The 26,640-nt window shown below is 40.1% G+C and overlaps 1 protein-coding gene across 6 annotated transcripts in view; it reads left to right on the forward strand.

Annotated features, from left to right (window-relative positions):
- Nucleotides 1-14: 14 nt before the first annotated feature.
- Nucleotides 15-26,640, forward strand: part of Irag2 (inositol 1,4,5-triphosphate receptor associated 2) — a 115,872-nt gene continuing 89,246 nt past the window's right edge. For 5 of the 6 annotated variants that reach the window (XM_063238397.1, XM_063238400.1, XM_063238401.1 and 2 more), the window contains exons 1-6: nt 15-49; nt 5,773-6,360; nt 7,254-7,364; nt 21,897-22,077; nt 25,213-25,286; nt 25,387-25,465. In XM_063238397.1, coding sequence (XP_063094467.1) covers nt 40-49; nt 5,773-6,360; nt 7,254-7,364; nt 21,897-22,077; nt 25,213-25,286; nt 25,387-25,465 — 1,043 coding nt within the window. In that variant the 5' untranslated portion in view covers nt 15-39. The remainder of the gene's footprint in view (nt 50-5,772; nt 6,361-7,253; nt 7,365-21,896; nt 22,078-25,212; nt 25,287-25,386; nt 25,466-26,640) is intronic. The other variant, XM_013153135.3, reaches the window with a different exon arrangement.

Genomic DNA, 26,640 nt, shown 5'->3' on the forward strand with positions numbered 1-26,640 from the left:
ACCATCTGCTGGGTGCCTCGATCTTCCTGGTTCCGGTAGATGGTTCTTGGTGAGCTGGCAAGGCCAAGGGAAAGTAGGGTGGTGTGCTTCCCCCGCCCCCGCAGGAAATGGTTAAGCTTAGCCATGCTGGCCCTTAGTCACCTAGGATCTAGAAAGTCCTGGCGCACAGGGTGGGGGAGGAATGCGGGATGTAAACTGCCCTGTGTCCCCAGCATCAACCTCAGAATACTTGGGGCAGAGACCAACTTCCAGTATGAGTCTATGCTGGATGCCTCACAGAATAAATTGCAAATTTGAATCTAGACAAAGAAAACTACTAAACTGGCCATGACTGTGCATGTCTGTAACTCCAGGTTCTTGGGAGGCTGAGGCAGGAGGATGGGCCTTTAAGTTTAGCCTGCGGAATTTGGAGATTTAGCGAGTTCCAGGCTCAAATTATTGCATTTAATGATTATCTTTGTTCTTTTCAGACAGTGTCTCGTTATGTAGCTCCGGTTGGCTTCAAACTCAATTAGTCCCCCTTTGTTAATTGTATGGTGGGAAGGGAAGGTTTCAACTTAATTTTTTTTTTTTAAAGAGGGGTTTCAGATGCAGCTCAGTGTGAAGTTTAATCCTGAGTTTAATCCCAATTACCACAAGAGACAGACAGAAAAAAACCAAACAACTGAAAAAGTAGAAATTGATTAGCTGTGTGATAATACTAGGTTTCCCAGAAGGATTGGTGAACCCCAGCATTGTTTCCCAGTGGGCTCTGGGTAGATGCTTAAGGCCCTTCCTGGTGGCTCCCACACTGGGTCATTGGAATGTTGAGTACAAGCGAAAAGCAGTGATGGCATTTTGGAGGCTGCTAAGAACTTGGGAGCACCTCGAAACTGGGAGATTTATTGTAAGTCTTCTGGTTTCCGAGAAGAAAACCAGACTTCATAAAATAAGAAGTGAAACAGAAGTGCACAGGCAGTTTTGAGAAGCCCTTGTCTCTGCTAGGAATTGCTCAGGAGATGTTTCTAAGAAGGTTGGGGTGATCCAGCCAAGAAGGGCAGTGTAACAAAGTTTACACCCAGCTTGAGCATGAGCGCCTGGCGGGGAGGGAGGTATCCCAGCTGTTCCAGTTTACGAGCTTAATACGGGTTGCAGGTGATTGGTTTGCTGGGGCCTTTACTAAATCTGGGACTTGTGGTTTGCAAATTATTTTGATTAATTGCTATTATCACTTATCCCAGAAAAGGCAAGAAAAGGTGTTATTTCATCACATAAAATACTCATCACAGGAATACTGAACACAGTTTGATCTGGCAAATATAAAATTCCTGGGTTAAAAAGAAAACCACACTCTGCCCTCTCGCTGGGTCCAGTGAAGACGGGCATCTCTTCTTAGGTGTTGGTGAACGGTTTAGTAGTGTCTGCTGTTAGTGAGGGCAGTCTTGGCAAAAGGAATCCTTTGTCATCTACAGGTATTTACATCTTTTGCGTCCATCAACTAAAGATTGTTTTTGTTTGTTTGTTTCATTTTCTTTTGTCTTTTTGAGACAGGGTCTCACTATGCAGTTCAGGCTGGCCTTGACCTCACTTTGTAGCCCAGGTTGGTCTAGAACTTGCAACGATCCTCCTGCCTCAGGCTCCCCTACCACGCCTGGCTTAAAGATTGTGTTTTAATGAAACCACTCAGTGGATTTGACTTAGATGAGGCATGAAAGGTCTGTCTGCATTTCATAATCGAATATTGAAGCTTTTAAAAATATGCTCACCTGATCTAAAGCTTGGCAGTACAGTGTTCAAGAAGTCATATTAATGAAGGAAGGGGAAAGTTAGATTGCTCATAAAGGAAACAAATGTATTGTCAACATCTTTTTAGTTTCCGATTATCTAAAGGGCTTTGTCCATCATCCTGAGATTAACAACTTCAAGGATTCTACTTTTGTACATCTGTGTGACTCTTGGGACTTTCTGGCAGTGACATTTAAAAATTGTTAGGCATTGGGCCCGGGTTTTAGCTCAGTGGCATAAAGCACCTGCCTTGCAAGCATGCGGCCGTGAGTTCAATCTCCGTACCAAAAAAAAAAAAAAAAAAAAAAAAAAAAGGTTAGGAATTGAATCATTGATAAATGCAGGTTAGTCTTTGTAAATTTTTAAGGATTATTAAACACTGTCTATATTGTACACAGATGGTGGTGGATGTAATCTGGCTCATCAAAAATGACTTTTGGATGCCAGAACAAAGGAAATCTCAAAATTTCTAGAAAAAAAAGGCAGTATAGAGTACTTCCTTGATGTGCATGAGGTCCTGGGTTCAATCATCAGTAGCCCCCCAAAACTATGTATCTATATATATAACGTAGCTGAGGTTAAAGAGGTTAAAAGAAACAGTTTTTGGCATTAGTGGCAAGATTGGGATTTTCTTTTTTTCCCTTTTCAGACCAGGTCTTACCATGTAGTTCAGGCTGACCTTGAACTCACTCTGTAGCCCAGCCTGGTCTGGAACTTGCAAACCTGCCTCAGCCTCCCAAGTGATTCCAGACAGGCGCTGTCACACTGAGTTTAAGATTGGGATTTCTATAAGTGTACCATCTTCATATGACAAAATGGTCAGCTAAAACAGATAGAGGGGTGATTCCTTTTCAAAAGGAGACTCCAAAGAACTAATTCTCCTTGTAAAAATTACTTTTGCCTTTTAACTTTCAGTTAATGCTTTGGGAAAGGCAGTTATTGTGCAAAGCAAACTAGACATATATTTTTAAGCGTTATGGCATGTTGTAACTAATCTCTTCTACCCAGATGTAAAACTTAAAGCAAAAACACCTCAAAAATTTGAATAAAAAGGAAGATATTTCTAAGCCATATGTGGAGAAGGTAGCACAAATCTTGACATCTTTATCATCCCATCTTATTTGACTCCCACAAATGTTGTGTTCCATGCTAGAATGAACAAAACAAGGTACTCTTTGTTAAGTGTTGTCAGCTGGTCAAGAGCTGGGGCTCTAAGTGTAATCTGCAAGGTGTCAGCCCATCACCTGCCAAGCAGGACTCACTTAGGTTTAGAAAACAGGTGGTACAGGGAGAAAAATGGCTTGGGAGCAGTGTTATGGTCTTCATCTCGTTGTCCCCTAAAGCCTTGTGGTCATAGGTGGGGTTTCTGCAGAGGTGGCTGGATCCAGAGTGTGTGGCTGATTCATGGTGCAGTACAGGGAGCGAAGGTGCTCGGATGAAGGGTAACTGATTACCGAATTAGTCCACGGATTGATTTGGCGCCACCCTAATCCTGGTGGCACAGGTACAATACAAGGGGCAGAAAGAGGCCTGCTGGCCCCTTGTTGCTTTGCTCCATCTGCCCACTATGGATTGTTCTCCTCTGGGAGGTCTCTGTGCTGTGTGCCACCCTGCCTTGGAGCCAGCTGATTATGGACTGAAACCTCTACACACTGTGAGCTAAACAAACCTTTCCCCCTTTAATTTTGAGCATTGGTATTTTGTCTCAGCAAAGGGAAAATTAAGACAAGGTAAATAGAATCACATGTCTTGCAGCCTGGGAACTTTAACAGGAGGCAGTCAGCACTCCCACAGAGTGAGGTTGTCTTCCTGACTTGGAGGGGATGGGACTTCATTGGTTAGGCACTTGCAAGTCTGAGGCTCTCACTCTAGGGGCTCTGTTAGCTTCATGTTCAACTTGCACCTTAGTGCAAAGGAGAAGTTGCCAGCTTACATGGATGGCGCTGAAAACATGTAGCCAGTCTCTCATGTGGCTCTTTGCTTGGCTTGGCGAAGTCAGGTGGGTTCTGCCCAGGGCAGTCACACAGAATCAGCAATGGACTTGGAGTACAGTGTGTTCACAGGTGGTTTCTTTTCTGTCTTCAAACACTATTTCACATCCATCCGAGGGTGGCAGCTCCTGTTGGGATAAAGGAGGATTCCCTGGGATAGATGGCAGCTTAAAGTAATTGGGAGTCAATCATCCTGGTCTTCAAGCCAGGTAATTACACGTACTATTTATTATGGTGGATAATCAGTGGTGCCAACAATAGCATATTGAGTATCTTAAAAAATCATATGGTTTTGATTATAAGAATTAGAAGTATTCTTAGGAAATAACAGGCACATATATTTGAAGTTATCTAAGAATAGAGAGCAATATTTAATTCCATGAAAATACCATGCAGTTATACATCTCAGCAGAGATGGAAAGAAGTTGAATGAGCATACACCAGCTTGCAGATTTTAATCGAAGAATTTGCTTTTGGTTTGGTTTTGAAAAAGAAGCCTTGAATACATGGGAAGGAAGGCACTGTCAGGTGACAACATAAAGGTTTAGAGGTGGGCTTTACCATGCTGGTGGTTGAACCTTGTCAGCCTCATACTGAAGTAAGAGAGGGTTTGGATATCATCTTCCTGGAGGTTCCAGTTTCTTTAATTTTCTAACTTAAAAAAAATCAATACTGGGGATAAACGCAGGGCCTCTGCACTTTTTAAATTATTTAGAGACAGGGTCTGGCTCAGTCGCCAAGCAACCTAGGCTGGACTCAGCTTGCAGCCCTCCTGCCTCAGCCTCCCAGAGTGCTAGGATTATAGGCTTGCATCACCAGTCCTGGCTAACAATCAAACTCTTCATAAGTTTTGAACTATTCTTGAATTTATTCCCAAATTTACTAATTATATGAGACAGGAATCATGTTTTTAATTTTTTTAAAGGCTATATTGGTTGCCGTGCGGTAGAAGACTATGCTGGAGGGCTTGAGGTGTGGCATAATACTGTAGTAGAGAGCGAGCTTAGCATGAGTGAGGTCTACCGGGGTTCAGTCTCCAGCACCCAGAAAGTCAGAACTCTGCAGGGGTTGTGCACACTTTGGCTCACATCTTAGCTACTTGATCTCTTGGAGTCTCCATTTCATTATCCGTAAGAGGGATGCCGCACACATTTGGCTGGGCTTGCATGAAGTTTACATATAGAATACTGAATTTCAAGGCACATTTAGAAAGTTACCAATGGATGAGACCCAGAAAAATGCCAGTAGCAGGTACTTACTTGTGGGCAATTAGCATCATGACGTATCATGATGGGTTGTTGTAATTGAAAAGCAGTGTGGCTAAAAGTCCAGCTCTGGAAACCAGGCTGTCTGGTTCAGATCTGGGTTCTTGCACTTCTCTAGGGGTGACTTTTTTCGTTGTGGCTTTTTTTGAGACAGGGTCTCATGATGTAGCCTAGGTTGGCCTTGAACTCAGTGGTGATCCTCCTGCCTCAGCCTCCAGAGTTCTGGGGTTACAGGCATGGGCACCACACCCAGCTTTGATTTTGCATATGTCTTTTAGTCTTATCTGACAATAGAGATAAGAATGTTTATTTTACTTTTGTCCTTTTTGAGATAAGGTTTCACTATGCAGTTTAGGCTGGACTTGAACTCTCTTTTAGACCAGGCTGGCCTTGAACTCCCAGTGATCCTCCTGCCTCAGCCTCCCAAATATTTGGATTACAGACATGTACCACCACACCCAGCGGGAGATAGTGATGTTGACCTCAGAGTACTTTTAAGAAGATCGATCTATCTAATTTATCTATCTGTCTTTCCATCCATCCATCCATCCTTCTCAGTTTCATGCCTACACATGGAAGGAAATCTATATATCTGAGTGCCAGTGCTAAGTGGATGGAAGATTATTTAGAGCAGTTGAACATATTGTCTTGATTCCCTCCAAAGTTAGACTGGGAATAAATAGCTGATTGCTAAATTATTGTTAGCACAGTGCTGACTTTTAAAAACGTGTCTCCTTGTGCTCTTGCTCCAGCCGCCTCTGTCTGGCAGGAAGTCACCATGGCTTCTGCGAGGGTGGTGACCGGGAAGCGGCACAACCCGGTGAGCAGCATCTGTAGAAAACTCCAAGCCATTCAAAGGAGAGAGGGGGTGTCGGATCCAGGCCAGCACATGCTCGGGTACCAGTCCAGTGGCTCAGACAACCCGCAGACCCACGCCAGGACTGACTTGGAGGAGGTGCTGAGGAGGGCGACCCCGGGCCCCCTTCCTGTGCCCGATTCCTGTTTCTTGAGCTCTGGGGACACAGAAGCCTCCTCCGTGTCATGCTCTGCAATGGTGTCCCCAAGTCCTCCATCCATCGGCCAACTCTTGTCCCCCAAGAAGGTCATGTTCTCTGCGGGTCCCAGGAGCTCCGAGGGCATCTCGGGGCTGAGATCCAGGAGCAGCTGCAGGAGTCCTGCAGATGCCATGGAGATGCCCCAGCTCCTCCTCTGGGAAGGTGACCTCGGGCCCTGCATGCCCAGGCACTCAGCCTCTGGCCTCGTGTCCAGCGCTGGGCAGAGTTCCACGGCGCTGACGCCTCAGGATCCCGTGGTGAGGAAGTTATCTCTGAACAAAGATGGTAAATAATCATTTGACTTGATTTTTCCTCTGAGAAACTAATAAGTACATCTACTTTTAGACTCGCTGAGCCAAAAAGAAAACCCACATTGTGAGAGCTGCAATGGAAGCGTCCATCTGCCCCTTTCTGTTTTAAGTATGTTCGTTCCTCCCCACCCCACCTTGAAAATCTTAGCTGTGAAATGTGCTTCCTAGGCTTCTAATGGAAATCTGCATAGGACTTTTAGGGCGCCTGCACAGTCATTGTCATGTGGTGTTTCTCGCCTGATGTGAAAAATAAACTTTCTTCAAGCCAGAGTGGAATGTGGATCTAGGGGAGTTAAAATTCAGACAGTGCCTGGATGTCCTGCTGATACAATCCCTTTGACATTTCTTAAGAGCAAAAATGTGTAAAAAAAAAGTGGGGGTCCTATTGCAGGAAAGGAGGTGTCTGGGGAGGAAGATGAGCACTCTGCAGGCCGATTAAAACTCAAGGGACCTCTAGGAGACTGCTCATGGAGGCCCATATGTAACAGGCTCTGGAAAAAAGCAAAATATAAAGTGGCACATAATCTGTGTAGCTAGTTTCCGCTTTCTCTCTTCCTTTTTCTTCTTCCCTCCCCTCTTCCCCTCCCCTCCCCTCGTCTCCCCTCCCCTTCTCCTTCCCAGTCTCCCCCTCCCCCTTCCATCCTTCCTCCTCATTTTTGTGGTACTGGGGATTGAACTCAGGATCTTCACACTGAGCCACACTTCACATATCTTTTTATCTCACTAAGGAAGGCTTGAAGACAGTTTATTTTTCACATCAGGCAAGTTCATGAGGATAAGTTTTCTTTTACTGAAGTGTATCTCCTCATTAGAAACTCATCTCTGTAGCCCTGAAAAGCCCTGGGTTTACACAGTTTCTTTTGATAGGATGGAAGCTAGGAGCTGACGGTGACCAAGATGTACCAGAAGGCGCCTGTGCGGCTAGAGCAGAAGAGGTCCTCTCTGGTGTGTTTCAGGCATGCGATGCTGAAGGCAGAGGTCAGTGCACAGCTGTCTGCTCCAGGGCCGGCAGCGCTCACCACGTCCATCATCTGGGAGAGGGCACGGTTTGCATGTGGGGCTCTGCCTTGGCTGGGCACGTGGCAAATGCAGCATAATTTGGGAGTAAGATTGGCTCCTTCGGTCTTGGTTATTTGTTTATCATTTCTTTGTTCCTGTTTTGCTTATTCCATCAGTGACGTGGATGAGTTTTATTGTAGCCCTAATTGTGTGGAGCACTTACACGTCATGTTTTGTTGCCTCCCTCAACCAAAAATATATACGTACACACAGTCTATAAAACCACTGTACAAATATAGCTCAAAAGTTTTAGCTGAATTTAGATTTTTACTTCCTCCTTTTTAAAAAGTGTTTTATTTTTAAAATTTCCACAAGTAATTTTTAGTCTGTAAATGATCCGATTGGTGTATTAAAATATGTTAAAGGCCGGGGATGTAGTTTAGTTGTACAAGTGCCTGCTTGGCAAGCCCAAAGTCCTGAGTTCAATTCTCAGTACAAAAAAAAAAAAAAAAGGCGTACAACAATTCTTACCATGGAGTAGATAAAGAAAATAACTTGAAATTTTATAAAAAGGCAAAATATGTCAATAAGCAAAGAAGAAAGGGAAATATCAGAAATCCTGTTTCCCATAGTAACTATTTTTAATGATTTGTTACATACTTTTTCATGATTTCCTCTGTAGGAATGACTTTGGATTAACTTTTTTAGAATTGTAGAACAGTTGGGGATTTGGCTCAGTGGCATAAGCACCTGCCTGGGAAACTCTGGGTCCTGAGTTCGATTCCCAGTACCCAAAAAAAAAAATATGTATAGAAGTAGAGTATGTATCCCTTATGTAATATAAATTCTAATTATGTCTCATTTCTAACACTACCCACCTTGTTCTATTCTGGATGATTTTGAAGCAAATTTTTAGACATCACATTATTTCATTTGTAAATATTTCAGTACATATTTTTAAAATATACCAAATACTTTAAAACATGATTATAATATCATTAATATGACTAAAAAGTAGTGTATTTTCTTAATATTTGTATTTTGTAAGTATTCAGAGCTCATTTTTGTGACATGTGATTTTTGTACTTTTTCTCAAAGTTTTATTCACAAAATCAAATATCCAAAAAGTTTGGATGTTGCAGTTGGCTGTCTTACCTTTGTTCCCCGCCCCACCTCTCTTGGTTACATTTTAAATTGTTAAAGAAATTGGCTATTGTCTTCTAGAGTTTCCCACCAATACATATTTCGTGGCTGTGTTTTTGTAGAAACACTTGACCCATCTCTGTGTCCTCTCTATTTAGAGAATTGATGAGCTAAAAATTTAGAGTTTTAGTTTTTGGTTTTTTTGGGGGCACAAGGCTTTTCTGCACTAATGATATCTTACAAGACTTTTCTGTATATGTATATGTGTATATGAGTTACTTTCTCATTGGTGAGACATAATTTCTGATACTCACAAATTAAAGGAGAGTTTCAGTCCATTAGTAAGTTGACTCCCAGGCAGGACAGCATGGCAGAGGGGCACTGCAGAAGAGAACACTGACTCAGCTGTAAGTCACACTCAGCTATAAACCCTTCAGTGGACTTATCCCACATTACACCATGATCCTGTCCCCTCCCCAAAGCTCCAAGTGAATGGGGCTTGGCAGGCAGGCATCTAGTTCTAAACCATAATGGATGGTCTTAGGTATTCATCAGAAGGTAACTGCTGGGCCAGGCATGGTGTCACAGGCCTGTAATTCTAGTACTCAGGAAACTGAGACAGGAGGATTGTTGCAAGTTCAAGACCAGCCTGGGCTATAAAGTGACCTTGAGGTCAGCCTGAATTGCACAGTGAGACCCTGTCTCAAACACACACACACACATAGTAACTACTGAAGATGGAGGCTTAGATCTTTCTTTCTTTCTTTCTTTCTTTCTTTCTTTTTTTTGTCTTTTTTGAGACAGGGTCTCGCTATGCAGTTCAGGCTGACCTTGAGCTCACTTTGTAGCCCAGGCTGGTCTTGAACTCGCAACGATCCTCCCACCTCAGCCTTCCGAGTGCTGGGATTACAGGCATGAGCCAACACGTCCGGCAGATCTTTCTTTTATCAGATATTGCAAATGGTGGTAATCTATCATTCTTTCCTAATTTCCGGGGGGTTGGGGGGTGGGAGTAACATCTGTCATGAAAAATTCTACCCTGCTATTCTGAATCTTGTACAGTATTCTAAAGGTAAGTCAGGATAAAAGTTTGATTGTCTCCTTTTTATACCAGTTTTCAAAATACTGCATTGATTCTATAGTGTCTTCTAAAGGTGACCCATGAGTGGGCTTTGGTGTAAATTATTTTGAATTCATTACTTTAACGTATACTATACATATTTGGCAGGAGGATGAGGCAGGATCTCATTATGTAGTTCAGGCTGACTTTGAACTATGTAGCCCAGGCTGGATTTGAATTTGCAGCGATCCTCCTGCCTCAGCCTCCAAAGTGCTGTGATTAGAGGTGTGCTCCCCATGCCCAGCTATTTTAGTATATTGGATATGTTTTAGCCATTGAAACTTCTGTTATTGATGCTCGCCTTATAGGAATCTTGTCATGTGCCTGTAGAGTCGGGGCAGGGGATAACTTTTCATTTTGACATAATTTGAAACTAACAGAAAATGTATAAGAAAAGTACAAGTAATTTGCATATGTCCTTTACCTAGATTCACAAATTATTTAACCTTATTATTCATGCATTTCTTTTTCTCTTCCCTTTTCCTCATTTCTCTTACTCTTTGAGAGTAAGTTGTAGACGCTACCTTTTTATGTGAAGTACATCAGTGTGATCCCCCATCGCACCATTCTCTAGCCTTGAGCTACCTCCCTATGGGGTGCATTTCCTATAAACAAAGGCATTTGCTTAGATGAACATAATACAGTAATCAAACTAAAGATATTTAACATTGATGCAGTATTTTATATTTTGGGATCCAGGCCCTTGTACTGAGGTTATCTTCATTGTTTTCTTAAATTTTTGAGATGGGCTCTTGCTAAGTCACTCACTTTCCCAGGCTGGGTTTAAATATGCTACCCTCCTGCCTCAGGCTTCCAGAATGCTGGAATCCAGGCTCACGTCACCATATCCAACAAGATGTCAAGATCTTTAACTCTGATCACTTAGTTAGGGTGTCTTCCAACTTTCTCCATTGTATAAAGCTCCTATTTTTTTTCTTTGTAATCATTAATTCTTTTATTGGGATGATATATTGAGTTCACGAATGTATCCTGTTCCTCATCAAACTTTTATGGGTTCCATGGGACTTCTTTCCAGATTCTCGGTGTCCTGAACAAAGAACTGCACAGGACACACAGAAAGGCTGCAAAATTGTGTATTTAGGGAAGGCAGAAAAGAGATATGCTCTACAGGGCAGGGGCCGCCAGTGAATAGCTCACAACAGGCTCACAGTGTCCCTGAGGGTAAGGAAAAGGGGTGTTTGGGTCCTGGATACCTGGCCTGGCTTCCCCCTCATGCCAAAAAAGCACTGGGATGGTTGTCCTGGCAATACTCACTTGGCCTGGTGCCAGATTTAAACTACCCTCTCAGAAGCCTGGCTTGGCTTCCTGATTTGTTTTATAATTCGCTTTTTCTTACTTGATTATTTTTTTTATTATTATTATTTTTCTGTACCAGGAATTAAACACAGGGAGCATGGAGAGCATCCTAAGCCCTTCTGATTGACTATTTGTTTATTTAAAATTTTTTGAGCAGCCGAGTGTGGTGGTACACACCTGTAATCCCAGCATTCATGAGACTAAGGCAGGAGGATCTCCATGAGTTCGAGGTCAGCCTGGGGCTACAGTGAGTTCAAGGCCAGCCTGAACTACATAGTGAGACCTTACCTCAAAAAAATTTGTTTTTGAGCCAAGGTATCACTAATGATTTGCAATCCTTGAAATTGCAGTCCTGCTGCCTCAGCCTCCTGAGTACCTGGGATTATACGCATGTGTCACTAGATTTGACACTTAATAATTTTTAATGCTTATAAGCATCATTAACTGTCTTTGTTTCTCATGTAGCATATCAGGAAATGACTAAATTTTATTTTGTTAACATATTACTTGTACTTTCAGTGTGATATTTTTGAACATGTGTATAGCACACATTAATCAAACCCAAACTCAATCATGGCTTTTTTACCCTTCCTGCCCCACAGCATTCCTAGACTCTAGTAATCACAATTTTATTGTCAGGTCAACTTTTTTTAAGCTTCCCTATATGAGATAAAATGCAGTACTTACATTTTGGTGTCTGGTTTATTTCACTTTACATACTGTCCTCCAGTTCCTTCTATTTTGCTGCTAAAGGTAAGATTTCCTCCTCCTTTAAGACTAAGTAATACTCCATTGTATACATTTATTTATACCGTACTTTCTCTACCTATTCACCCGTTAATGAGCACATTGCCGATTCTACAAGTTGGCTGGTGCAACGGGAGCTGGAGTTAACTGGAACATGCACTGTCCTTGGAGTGTTGACTTCATTTCCTTGATGAGATAGCTGTATCATACGGTCAGACTATTTTAGGTTTGTTTCTTTTTCTTTCCTTCGTTCTTTTTGGGATAGAACTCATGATTTGCACTTGCCAGGCAGGTGCTTTTACCTCTGAGCTAAATCCCCAGCCCTATTTTTAGTTTTTTTGAAGAACTGCTATTCTGTTCACCAGAATGTCTGTTTTAACCTGTCTTCCAGCCAGACTATATACAGGGGTTCATTTTCTTTAGCTGGGCGTGCTGTGCGTGCCTGTAATCCCAGCTATGTGGTAGGCTGAGGCAGAAGGGTTACAAGTTTGAATTCAACTGAGCAACTTAGTGAGATCCTAAAACAAGATTTAATAGATAGATAGATGAAAAGGTCTGGGGGATGTATCTCAGTGGCAGACAGCCCCTAGGTTCAGTCTCTGGTACTGGGGAAAAAGCCCCTTCATATTGTTGGCAACATTTGTTTATGAACTTGAATAGTCATTCTTTCCTGGAATAGTTTGGGTTTGTATTTCCCTGATTTCTAGTCACTTGAGCATTTTTTCAAGTATTTATTGACCATTTGTATCTTTTAAGAAGTATCTATTCATTATGTCGAGATTATCTTGTGGTGAAACACAATTTTGCTTAAATGGCTATGTTTTGACCTGCGCTGTTTTGTTGTTATGCCCTCTTTTTTTTTTTTATCTCAATCTCCTTTTTATTATCTACTCTTTCATTTTTATCCTTTTAATTAAGGGAAAAATAAAAAATAGCAGGATATATTATAGTAACCCACTTTGATTTCCTTTTAACTTGATTTGAAACTCTGTATTGCTCTCACCATCTTGTTTTGACTGATTTTCCTCTATTCTGTTATGCTTGACAGTACCAAGTTTGAAAGTATAGGCAACAACTATGAAGACAATAAGATTCATTGTGACGCCCACTCTGGTTGACTATTATCTTCTTTTGAAGCCCTCTAATGTTGCCAATGTTTTGGTTTTATTGGTTTTGTTCTTTACTGTTTTGTTCAATTTTATTGTAACTGATGATATAGGCAATTCTTTTTAAGATAACAAGAGGCATTATGATAACCATTGTTGATCACCTTGTATTTTGTTTTTACATTATGTATTATGTCCATCCTTTTGATTTGACTGACTCTGTCCTGGTATGTCACATTTGGTTTTAGTTTCTTCAAAAAAAAAAAGTAATAAGAACTGTGGGAGCAATAAAACCCAAAATGTGTAATTGTCATTGTACAAAAGAAAGGAAAAGAAAGTGCTCTAAAGGATATAACTGCATATATATTTAAGTGTATAAGATAGATAACCATATTACTGAGTTTTGTTGGATCATTGGACAAAACTGTTTGCAGTCTCACTGTTTGAAAGTCCCCTCTATATGCTTTAATTTTGTAACTTGAACAACTATTTCTAAGATGACAATATGTAATCTATTAACTAGTGATTTCCTACTGTTTATTTTTTCTGAAATTCTGTATAACTTGTACCCTTTTATGTTTTTTTTCTTTTTTCTCCTTAAATAAAATTTTTAAAAAATTGCACATCCAAAAAAAAGAAGAAATATCTATTCAGAATATTTGTCCATTTTTAAAAAATGGCTCATTTGTTTTTCTCTTGTTAGATTTTTGAGTTTTTTGCACCTAGATATTAATTGTCTGTAAAATGAAAAACTGACGAACATTTTCTCCCAGTTCATAGTTTGTCTCATCACTCTGTTGATTGCTTCCTTGGTTGTACAGAAACTTTTTAGTGCTATGTAATCTCATTTGTCAATTTTTGCCTTTGTTTCCTCTGATTTGGGGTCTTATCCAAAAACTTACTGCCTGTAACAATGTCTTGAAGTGATTCCCTTAGATTTTCTTATAGTAGTTTTAGAATTTCAGTCAATTCTTATGGTTATAAATCTTTGTTCTTTTAGGTCTCTGATCTCATGTTTTTGTGTTGATATTTGTCATAGCAAGTTAGAGGTCAAGTTCCGGTCTTTGGCCAATAGATACCTAGTTTTCCCAACAGCAGTCATAAAAGATGCAGTTTTTTTCCCACCGGATGCTTTTGCCACTTTGTCAAGACAAAGTTGATTACAATGTGTATGCTTATTTCTGGGGTCTGCTTCATTGGTTCGTGAGTCTGTCCTTAGGTCACTACCAGGCTATTTTGGTTACTGTGGCCCTTGAAAGTGCATCTTGAAATCAGGTGTTGAGATGTTTTCTGCTTTGTTCTTTTTCCTAATATTGCTGTGGCTTTTTGGAGTCTTTAGTACTTCCATACGAACTGTAAAATTCTTTTTTCTAGTTCTGTGAAGAGCATCATTGAGTATATAAATCACTCTGGGTACTAGTAGACATTTTAGTAATATTATTCAAGTCCATGGATATGGAAGGTCTTTATATATTTTAGTATCTTCAATTCATTTCCTTAATGTTTTTAATTACCAGTGTAGAGATCTTAAACATCCTAAATTAAGTTTATTCTTAGGTATGTTATTTTTGTAGCTCTTGTGAATGGGATTGTTTTCATATTTCTTAGCAAACCAATTGTTGGCACTACTGATTCTTACATGTTGATTTTGCATCCTGCCACTTTACTGAATTCACAGAATCACTTCTAATGGTCTTTTGGCAGAGAATTTAGGTTTTTCATGGTATAGGATCATATCAGCTTGACCTTCTCTTTCCCTGTATTTTATGCCTTTTATTTCTTTTTCCAGCTTTGTAGCTCTGGTTGAAACTTCTATCTAGTATGACACTGTGTAAGAATGATGAGAGCCGACACCCCTATCTATTCTTCACTTTAGAGGAAATATTTTCAGTTTTTTTACCCCCTGGTATAATATTTTCTGTGGGATTGGCATGCCTACTTTTTATTATGTTGAGATAAAATCCTATCTCTAATTTGTTCAGGGATTTTATCATGAAGCACTGTTGAATGCTATTTAATATTTTTTGTGTCTACTGAGATGATCATATGATTTTTAACCTTTATTCTGTTGGTGTGATATGTTATATTTATTGATTTGTATAAGTTTAACCACCCTTACATTCCTGTTATGAAATAAACTTGGTGTATAAGTCTTGATATACTGTTGAATTCATTGCGCTGGGGTTTTTGTTTAGTTTTGTTGGTGATATTAGGGAAGGATTTCACATTGAGCTACTTCCCTACCTGCTTGCTCGCTTGCTTACATATGTATGCATGTATTCATGTATTTACATATGTACGCATGTATGTAGTTATTTATAAAATAGAGTTTCACTTAGTCACTAAATTGCTCAGCTGGGCTTGAACTTGTGATTCTCTCAACCCAGCTAGCATTTGGTTGGTGATTTTTGTGGCGTTCATCAGAAATATTGGTCTACTGTTTGTTGTTGTTGTATCTTTACTTCTCTTTAATAACAGGGTAATTCTGGTCTCATAAATCCATATGGAAGATTTCTTCCCTTTCAGTTTTATGAAATAGCATGAGAGGAATTGGTGTTATCTATTCTTTAAAAGTTCAGTAAGCTTTCATAGTAAGGTGATCAGGTCCTGAGATTTTTTTCAAGAGAATTTTAATTCCTGATTTTACGTTATTACTAGTTATTGGTGTATTCAGGTTTCTTACATTCTGGTGGTTCAATTTTGGTGAATCAGATGAATACAGAAATGTATCTATTTCCTCTAGATTCTCCAACTTATTAGAATGTAATGTTTCATATTGGTAATCATCTTTAGTATTTCTGTGATATTGGTTGCAATCTCTCCTTTATCACCTCTAGTTTTATTTATTTGTGCTGTCTTTTTTTTCTTGGTTAGTCTAGCTAAAGGTTTGTAAATTTTATTTTCCTAAAGAACAAATTCTTTGTGTCATAGATTTTTGTATTGTTTTTAGTCTCTATTTCATCTATCTTCTGGTATTTGTTATTTCTTTCTAGTTTTGGTTTTATTTGGTTCTTGCTTTTCTAAGTCATCAAGATGCATTGTTATATTTTATTTAAAATAATGTTTTTGATGTAGGAACGCATTTTTATCCACTTCCTTCTTGGCATTGCTTTTGCTTCATTCCACGAATTTGGTATAATGTGCTCCCATTTCTATATGTTTTGAGAAATTTTCAAAAATATCTCTGTAGGCTTTTCAATAGCTCACTGTTCAGAAATGTTTTGTTCAGTTTCCACGCTTTTTTTTTTTTTTTTTGGTCGTTGTTTTTGTTTTTTTGAGACAGGGTCTCACTATGCAGTTCAGTCTGGCCTTAAACTCACTATGCAACCTGACTGGTCTCAAACTCACTGTGATCCTCCTGCCTCAGTCTCCTGAGTGATGGGATTACAAGTGTGAGCCACCACTTCTATGCATTTGTGTAATTTCTAAAATTCCATTTGCCATTGTCTTGCATTTTTATTCCAATGTGGTAAAAGAAACTGGGTGTGATTTCACTTTTTGGAATTGGTTAAGACTTGTTTTGTGGCATACTATCTGGTCTATTTTACAGAACATTCTATATGCTAATGAGAACAATGCATTCTCTGCAGCCATTGGGTGGAATTTATCTTGTAAATATCTGTGAAATCCATTTGACCTTTAGTACAGTTGAATTCTGATATTTCTCTGTTAATTTTTTTCTAGATAATCTGTCCATTCATGGTAGTAGGGTCTTAAAATCCTCCCCTATCGTCATATTGGATCCAATGTCACATTGAGGTCTAATAGTGTTTTACAAAGTACATGTTATATTTCATTGAATCAAGCCCTGATCACTATATAGTCACCCCTGCTTCTCCTTAGGTTCTGTCACAGTGTCTGTTTTGTCAGACACAGTATTAATTACCCCTGCTTGCTTAGCTTCCCATTAGTTTGGAATGTCATTGTCCATCCGTTCACTTTCAGTCTTTTGCATCTTACAAAGTTGCCTATTGGCAGCCTGTTACAGGGTCTTCTTATTTTTGTTTTATTTTTCTCTTCCTTAGTCTATTTAGCCAATCTATATCTTAATTGAAAATTTCGTCTATTTACATTGGAAGTAATTATTGATAGGCAAGGTCTTATTCTTACCATTTTGTTTTCTTCTAGTTCTTTTGAATATTCTTTTCTTGTTTTAGCTTTCATATATCTGTTTGGTCATTTACGGATAATATTTGATTCTTTTCTATTTCTGTATTGTGTATCTACTCTTTGAGGGAGACTTATGTTTTCATGCTGGTAATGGTCTTTCACTTCTGGTTGTAGGGCTTCCTTAAACATCTTTTATAAGGCTGGCCTGTTGATCATGAATTCCTTCAGTTTCTGCTTATATTGGTAGATCTTTATAGCTCTTTCATTTCTGAAGGATTGTGTTTCTGGATATAGTAATTATGGTTGGTTTGCTCTGTCTGTCTCTCTGTGTCTTTCTGTCTCCTCTCCTCTCCTCTCTTCTCTTCTCCTCTCCTCTTTTGTTTTTTTCTAGACTTGGAATATCTCAGTCCATTCCCTCCTGGCTTGTAGGGTTGCTGTTGACAAATCTGCTGTTAGTTTAGTGGAACTGACACTAAATATGACTTGGTGCTCTTCTCTTACAGATTTAAAAATTTTTTCCTGTATTATACTTTGAAAATGTAACTATAATTTCTGTGAGGAAGATCTTTTCTGGTCACATCTACTAGGGCTCCTGTAAGCCTCCTGCACATGGATATCGATGTTGTTCACAAAATTAAGGGAATTTTCTGCTATCATTTCATTGAACAGATATTCTCTGCCTGTATCTTTTCCCTTACTTTAAAGTATTCTGAAAATGTGGATGTCTGTGCATTTAATGGTGTCCCAAAGTCTTTAATACTTGATTGTCATTTAATTTTACCTTTTTTCGTCTCTGCCTCCTGAATGTATTTCTAAATGCCTGTCTATTTTTTTTAAATGCCTGTCTTTAAGTTCATATATTCTTTCTTCTGTTTGTTCCAGTTGGCTGTTGAGGTTTTTAACTATATTTTTTATTGACATTTTGAGTTTCTCATTTCTAAGATTTCTATTTCTTTTTCCTAAAATCTCTTACTTCTTTGGATTCCTCATTTATATTCTGCATTGTTTTCCCAGTTTCATTTAACCGTTTGTCTTCATTCTCTTAGGTTTCATTGACCTTTTTAATAAATCATTCTTTAACATTATTTAGCAGCATATTATTTCTTTTATTTTTTTGGAGTCTATTACTATAGAGTTATTGCATTCTTTTGAAGGTGTAATATTACCTTGGGTTTTTTTTTGTTGTTGTTGTTGTTGTTGTTTGTTTTTTTGAGAGAAGATCTCACTATGCAATTCAAACTAGCCTTGAGCTCACTTCGTAACGCAGGCTGGTCTCAAACATGCTTCAGTCCTCCTGTCTCAGCCGTCTAAGTGCTAGAATTACTGCCTGGTTTTTGCATACTCTTGGATTCCTGTGTTGAGATTTGTAGAGCTGATAAATAAGGATTGAACTTTGTTTTTTGAGATAGTCTCATTATGTAGTTCAAGCTGGCCTTGAACTCACTATGTAGCCCAGGTTGGCTTTGAACTTACAGTGATCCTTCTGCCTTGGCCTCCCTGAGTGCTGAGATTACAGGTGTATGCCATCATGCCTGCCCAGGATGGCAATTTTTTTGTACTGGGAATTGAACTCAGAACCTTGCACTTGCCAGGCAGATACTTGTGCCATTGAACTACATCCTGGCCCTAAGATGGCCTTCTTAATGAACAGCTCTTTTCAAAATGTGTCTTGGGATGTTGATTTGGTATGCAGTGTTGGCTTTGATTCCAGTTGGGCACCATAGTGAGTTTTGCTATTACTTCTGTGACTGTGATTAATGACTTTGGGCACTATGAATGCTCCAGTAAGGTTCGAAAGACCTGCTGCTCCAGGGTCATGCAAGACTTGGGACACTTCAGCAGCTCAGATAGGTGTGGTGAGGACAGCAGAGCGTGTCAGGTACAGGCTGTGCAGCTACTCCTGTACTGGGTGGCCCCTGTTGGGTGACAAGGGTTTCCTGAGGCTCTGTTGAGGTTGGTCCTGTTGCCTGTAAGGTCTCTGGCATTGCTGTACCAGAAGTGGTGATGGACTGGAGGCTCTTGTCCCCAACCAGGCAGTGGTGTGGGCCCAGTGGCTGCCTGGAAAGGGATGGTGGGGTGAACCCAGAAGCCCCTCTGCAGTGCTCACACCAGTCCTGGAGCAGTGTATGGTCAGAAAAGGAGCAAGGGGGACCTGTTGGAGTTGTTTTGGATGGGTAGCAGCAGGAACTGCGGTGTTCCTCTCTACTGCTTTGGTGGTGGTGCCTACCAGTGAGTTGGACCTCAGCTGGAGCTGAGCACAGTTCTCCTCTGGCCTTGGACACCTAGGGTCGTGGAACGCAGTTGCTCAAGTCACCCTTAGCACACCCCTGTGGGCAGGGCAGCAGCAGAAACCAGTGTTCCTCCTTCACCCAGGTAGTAACAGGCAGCTGACCTAGCCCAAGAGGGAGGAGTGGCAGGAAGAATATGGCTGTCTGCTCTCTTTCTTGGCCTTGACCTGAGCTGAAACCTGCCCAGCCATGTCCTTGGTCCCAGAATACAACTCCCTGAACTCTGGATTCTTGAGGGCATCGACCTCCCTTCTCCTCCATGTCTCAGTATCCATCCTCTTCAGTGCAGGGCATGCAGTGAGCTTGGTTTAAAATCACTTTGCTTGGCCAAGTTGGGTTCACAGGGCAGCTACCTGCTAAGGCAGTATGGTAGTATATCTGTGTGGTCCCAGAGCTAGGCATGTGCAGGGGGTTCTGACCCTAAAGCAGTCCAAATTCAGACAGTGGCCCCTTTGCAAGACTGCTCCTGGCTGCTGTATCCTGGAGGTTTACTGGGAGATGATGTGAACTCTTTTGCATATCTGGGATACTGTGTGGATTTCAGGTTATTTCTCTAGGCAGGCTTCAAGCTCATGAAGAACACGAACCTGCCTAGTATCTAGGATAGACAGGGCAGCTGGAACCCTCTAGTTTTACCCTCCAAAGGCAGACTGCTGTGGAGCCCGTGGCAGACGCTATAATACTTTTTTTCTGTTGCCCTAGGTCTCTGGCTCTTACAAGGTTCTAGTGGCTCTCTTACTGTTTTCCTATCATCACTCACACTCAACATGAAACTATTGTTTGAGTTCTGGGTACCTCCATCCTGCTATCCAGTCTTCCCAATTACCGAACAAATTTTCTTGTGGTATGCTCTTTTTTTTTTTTTTTTTTTTGAGGTAGAATCCTGTATTTAACTAACCCATCTCCACTAGGTCTTATCTTTTCTCTGTTATAAATAATGCTATGTGAACATTATGGCAGCCAATATTTCTATGCACTCTTATTTTATATTTTTAGGGCGCATGGGGCTTATTTATTCCCAGAAAGCCTCTTTGCTCTGACAGAACTAATGGAATTATTTTACTGATGAAAATAACAAATTATATGCACATATGATTTAGTATCAGGCACTGTGTCACATAATTATGGTAACTGGTAAGACCCGAGATCTGCCTGGCGAGTCCACAGTGGAGTACTTGAGAGACAGGAGACTTAGTTCAAGTCCAACTCTACTGATGGTGTAGAATAAGAGAACTGATGGTGTATTTCCAGTCTGTGAGCTGGCTGCTTTGGGCATGTGGAAGACCCAGCATTTTAGTTTGAGTATAAAGGCAGAGGAAAAAAACCAATGTCCTAACTCGAAGGTAGCGGGAAGAGATGCCTTCTCTCTTCTGGGGAAAGTCAAGAGGTTCTCTGCTGTTAGGCCTTAAATAGCTGGATGAGGCTCACTCACAGTAAGAAGAAATAGCTGTTTTCCTCACCTACAGGACTGACTATTAAAAAAGCATACTACAAGAAAATTTGTTCGGTAATTGGGAAGACTGGATAGCAGGATGGAGGTACCCTCACGCCAACACCAGTAGTGTAGGCCAAGTTAAGTCATTATACAAAATTAACCATTGTAGTAGACTGTATTAGTCCAGTTTTGGGGAGTATGACAGAGAATGTAGAGCTTCAGGGGAGGAAAAGGACGTAAAGGTAGTCTTGGTGGCTTTCCAGGGGTTGTTTTTCCATTCTACTACAAATAAGGAATAAATCATCTAAGTGATTATGAGTTACATTTCCCTTCTCCACACTACTTATTGAATCTGAGTAGTATGTAGGTTTATGTTAATGGTCCCATTCAACTTATTCTCCTTCCTTTGTAGTCACCATGTCCTTGTAATTATAAGACTTGGTTTTCTTCCTTAAGTCCTGGTCTATATGTAATTCTCTGAGCAGAGTCTTCAGTCTTGCATCTAGCTTGTCAATCTAAAATTTCTCCGTCTTTAGCTTGTCAATCTAAAATTTCTCCGTCTTGCTAACAGCCAGCCTTTTTACCCCTTTTTTTGTCTAATGTTTAAAGAAGTTTGGTGTGTCAATTACTAACATAATGTGTATCATTTCAATTTCTGACAGTAATAGTAGAACTAACTATATTTAAGAGTTACTCCCCTTCCAAAAAAAAAAAAGTTTTTACTTGAGGCTGAAATTTCTTTTTCTTTTTTGTCTTTTTGAGATAGGGTCTCTCTGTGCAGTTCAGGTTGGCCTTGAGCTCACTTTGTAAGAGGCTGAAATTTCATCTAAGGAGGGAGAATTTTTTTTTAAATCACTGAATGCTTTATGAGAATAAAATGAGAGCAAAAATAAAGTGACATTTTACTCTGTTTCCATAACATTCTTGATTACATCAGTTATGATTACTGAAACCACAATAACTCTGTATGGTGTCATCCTCTAGATTTCACAGGTAAGAAACCTGAGTTCTTACATGAGCGATGGAGTTTCCCTAGTCACACAGGTGGGAATCTGGTGTCAAGATTTGACACGAGCTTGCTTAGACAGCCACCTGAGGCCAGGGGTTTTTCCATGACCCGCTGGCTGCTCAGCAGGCTGCAGAGTTAAATGGTATATTTCTAGGTCCAAGGGACCTGAAAGAGTTTGGACTTCATTCATGAAAAATACCACCTCTCAAAACTCATGTGCCTCTTTTCTTCCTAAGGCTCAGTAGGAGTGAGCAAAATAATAGATTACCTAAGACAAACGAGTAGTCAAGACCTGGAAGACAGTGGCCTCGAGGAGCTGTGGACCCTGCTGGACCCTGAAAAGATAGATCCCCAAGTGGATCTGGACACTTTCCATGCTGCTGTCAAGGACTGGCTGGCTTACTATAGACCCAAATGGTAACTGAGTTTTTGCAGAATGTCTTTTAAGCTTCTGTTTTAATAATTCTTGAGAGTTGGTGCTGATCATTGCTGCTTTGTGTGGGTGGTGCTATAACCTGGTGCTTCTTGCATTTGGGCAGCCTTAGAATCTCCTGAAAGATGTTAAGCTTATTACTTGCCCTCCTTAGGATTTAATCATCTGTGATAAAGCTAATAATAAAGCTAGCAAATTTCTAGGTGATATTGCTGCTGCAGATGAAGTGGGCACTCTTTGAGGACCAGTACCCTAATGCATTAATTTAGATAGTGTTCAGTTATTGTAACTGGAGGTAGTACATGTTATTTTCAGAAAGAATTGAATTGGCATGACAGCCAAGTGACTTACTGATATCATTAAATCTCCAATGCATTTAATTCAAAAGCTAAGTCCCCTTCCCCTTTCTAGGCTGAATCTAAGGCCTTTGCACTGAACTACATCCCCAGGCCTTGTTTAGTTTTTAATTTTAAGACAGTCTTTACTAAGTCACTAAATTGCCTCAGGCTGGGCTTGAACTTGTAATGCCCCTGGTTCAGCCTCGCAGAGTTCTGAGATTACAGGCATGTGCCAGCACTCCTGGTGAAGTTTCTTTTAAAGGCAGTGGTGGGAGGCAGACAGTGTAATTTGGACATTTAATACGTAGGCATCACTGAGACCCAGTACCTGCCACCCGCCACTTAAAGGAGAAATGGTGTGGCATGGGGGTACAGGGAAGGAAAACTACTCACATCGTGGTGGCCGGGAAGCTGAAAGAGAAGGGGGCGTCCGTCCCCGTGTCTTCCAGATCATCCCTCAGTGACCTGCTCTTGCCCAACAGCGCACTTGGCTCCTGAAGGGGTTTTGGAAGGTGCTTGGATCAAGGTGCTATCTTTTTAAAAAAAACTCTGCCAATTTGACTTCTACCAATGTAGAAGTGGACGACTCCACTGAGCATGGCTCTTGCATGGTCCATAAGCAGCATCCAGAAACCCCAACTGCAAGCACATAAAACTTGGAAGCGATATTCACTATCTAAACTATAGCACCTAGAAAGGCTACAGGGAGGAGGAAAAGACAGTGGGAGAGAAAGAAAAGGGGAAGAAGAGAATGGCATCTGTGATTTCGGATGCTCTGGGGGATTCTGCAGATGTGCATTTGTGTTCAGGGTCAACCAGGTTGATTGCTCCTCATTCTCCATCTCCAGCATCAGCCAGGGCATGCAAGGGATTTGCTTAATGAAAGCTTTCAGCCCAAGAATAGCAAAACCTGCTAGAGTTTGATTAAGGTTAAGGGTGCATAGGTGACTTAAGAAAATAGATTGTTTGCTATATCCAGGGTAATAATGAAAGCAAAGCACATACATAAAAAGATACAATCTTACAACTAATCAAAGAAATGCAAACAAAGAGAATATACTCATTTTGCTAATCAGTTTAATAAAGATTAACAAAGAATGATTTTATCCCATGTTGTGGGTATAGGGGAGTATTTAGCCTCTCCTACATTACTCTTAGAAGTGCAAGTTTTTTAAACACTAATTTAAGATAGGTTGGGTGGCACATAGCTTTAATACCAGCACTTGGGAGGTGAGGCAGGGGGATCACTGCAAGTTTGAGGCCATCCTGAGCTACATAGTGAGATCCTGTCTCAAAAAATAAAAAACAAAAAACAAAAAGACTAATTTAAGAATATATATCAGATCCTTAAAAATATGTGGTCTCTTTGAGTAGGTAATATAATTTAAAGAAAATAATCGTATGCTCTAATCCTGAATATATTAAGAGGTTGCTTATGGATGTGGTAAATACAAGCAACCTAAATATTTAAAAATAGAGGAGTGGACAAATGGATTATGATATGTACTTCCATATACTGGAATCCTAATTGTCATTGAAAATTACTATTGGATTAATGTTTGACAATAGAAACATGCATATGTATTTATTTCAAGTAAATCTGTATATACTGTATAATCCCATTTTTGTAAAAAAAAAAAAGAAATATGCATAGGAAAAATTTGGGAGAACATTACCCATAATTATCTCTGCATGGTGCTTTTGATTTTTGGGTTCATTCATGAATTTCCTACTATTTTGAAACTTTTTAAGTTTGCTTATATAATAAATCGTGCACTAAGAATATGAGTAACTTAGAAACAGTGATGACAAAAGAAAACTTTTTTTAACAAACAAATTTTAAGGAAAGGAAAAGGTGTGTGAGGTCTCAATGCGAAAGATAAGAGCAGAAATTCATGAATGGGCTGAGTGTGTGCAGGAGCCTAGAATGCTGGTTTTGCTTGAGCTTCTGTTTAGACACCTCACACTGACAAACAATGAGCTTCAAGTGCAAATTTAAAGAATTTTTTGGCTATTCCACGAGGAGGGGGCGGTGCTAAGGGTTTGGTGCTTAAGATTTAGTAACGAAAGATCTTTTGCAAATGGGAAGGGGACATAAAAAGAACGGAGGTGTGTTATATACACGCGCCAGCTCCCCATGGTAAATGTCAGCATTATGTACTACGGATGTGCGCCCATAAAAATCAAACTTCAAAAAAGATTAAGGGGCAAAAGTTAAATTGTGCTAATTGTTAATTGTAAAGTTTCTTTGAAATGAAGTGATTGAAAGTCTCTTTGGGAGTAGCGCCGGAATCTGTGCACTGGACTGGGGGCTGGATAGAGGGTTCCCAAGTTTACAGGAAAATGTTCCAAGCATACTTAGTGTAGGCTCCACTTCTTTGTTCTCTATGATAAGAGGCAATGACAGCACTGTCAGTATATCTGTCCAGGACTTTTCCTTCCCAGTGCCTTGCTACCTCCAAAGTCCCCAGTGTCCAAGCTGTGTCAATGCCTTCACCCACTGTGACCCTCATTCTCCAGCCATTTGCTGCCATGTGTCACCATCTGCCTGTCTTTGCATGCATGATTTTTCATATTTGATTCAAACTTGATAGGTGGTGCAGGTAATGCCTCTGTTTATTTTCTATCAACCTAAGTATATGAGGTTCTTGAATGAAAAGATGGTTTTAGAATTCGGAAAGAAATGCTATAGCTGAGTAAGAAAGTGTACAGCACATCTTTAAACAATCAACTAAACTTTAGCGTGGCCAGAAAGCTCACTGGTTTTGCTTTTGGCTACAGGGAAGGAGTAAAGAGAAGACTGCGTGGAGATGCTGAAGATTCTGATTTTGAAAAGCGAGACAGCATGAACTCAGGTGGGCCGAGTAGGCACACGCTTCTATAGGATTGTTGAGCCACTTTCTTGTGGATTTGAGAAAATAAACTTTTCGTGAAATTCTCTTGTGTGTGTTTCAGTTCAGGTGACCACAGATGTAACAGATTCCTCATTTGGAAGTTTGGAGGCTTGGAGTGAAGAGGTATCTCGGGGAGTCCTGTAAGTGTTCTTGTTGGTGAAGTGTTTTTAAGTGCTTCTGGTTTTCCTATTTATTTTCTTTCTTTCATAGATTCACATTTCTTAGTGATACTGGCAATGGAGGGCCTTCATACTGAGTTATATCTCCAAGTCCTTTTAAAATTTTTTTGTTCTGAGTCAGAGTCTCCCTAAGTCACTAAATAATCCAGGCTGGGCTTGAACTTGTGATCCTCTTGCCTCAGCCTGCCAAAGTGCAGGCATTGCTGATTTGTAACACTATACTTGGGTAGATTAACTTTTTGCTTAGTCATTCAACTTTTTTTTGGTAGAGCCAACACAATTTTCAAATTTTAGCTATTTTATTCCATCTACATTGAAGTCAGTTTCATCAGGAAAATGAATTCTTATAAAACCAGCAATCCCAAAATTACCATTTGTTCACTCATGAAACCCTTCTCCTTCATTGACTTCTTGCGTTTTTTTCTATAAAAATAAGATAATTCCTTCTGAAGTAAGGTTGTGATCTGGAGGGTTAATTTTAAAGTTCTTCATTGGGATATTTTAAACATGAATGGAAAATTCTATTTTCTGTTAAGTGTGTGAACTTTGGATATTACAAAGAGGTGGAGAGAGACCTGTATATCCAGACTGTGCTGCAAAATGAGAAAGATAGAAGAGAGAAAGTAGAGGTCTGAATGCCGTAAAACAACACAGTCCAGACTTTTAAGGGGTTTTGAGCTAATGCTAAGCACAAGGAAGATGAATACTAAATTGTAAGCTATAGGCTACATCTATAAAACTCTAGGAACTGTGTCCTAGTTGAAGTTGGGTTGAAGTCTGATGTCATCCTTACCTGAATGGTTAGTATATCTACTGATTTGGGGACCTTCTATCACCCAGGAAGAAACAGGAATACTTCAGTATGCAAGGAAGCAAATTTTGGGAGAGAAGAGGGGAGGAATTAAAAAAAAAAACTGTGAAAATTGATTTCACAAGTGGCAAATGCTGACTGTCTGACACTGTTGAACACTTTGCTATTACCATATAATAAAAGTTTGAATAAATGTATCAATAAGTACACTGGGACTGCATTTATTTATTATTTTATTTTATTTTATTTTGTCTTTTTCGTTTTTATCAGTACCGGGGATTGAACTCACGACTGCCTGCTTACAAGGCAGGCGCTTATGCCGCTG

Source organism: Cavia porcellus, unplaced genomic scaffold, assembly GCF_034190915.1.
Source record: "Cavia porcellus strain 051 isolate PalLab524CR breed Dunkin Hartley unplaced genomic scaffold, mCavPor4.1 scaffold_27, whole genome shotgun sequence".
Lineage (NCBI taxonomy): Eukaryota > Metazoa > Chordata > Mammalia > Rodentia > Caviidae > Cavia > Cavia porcellus.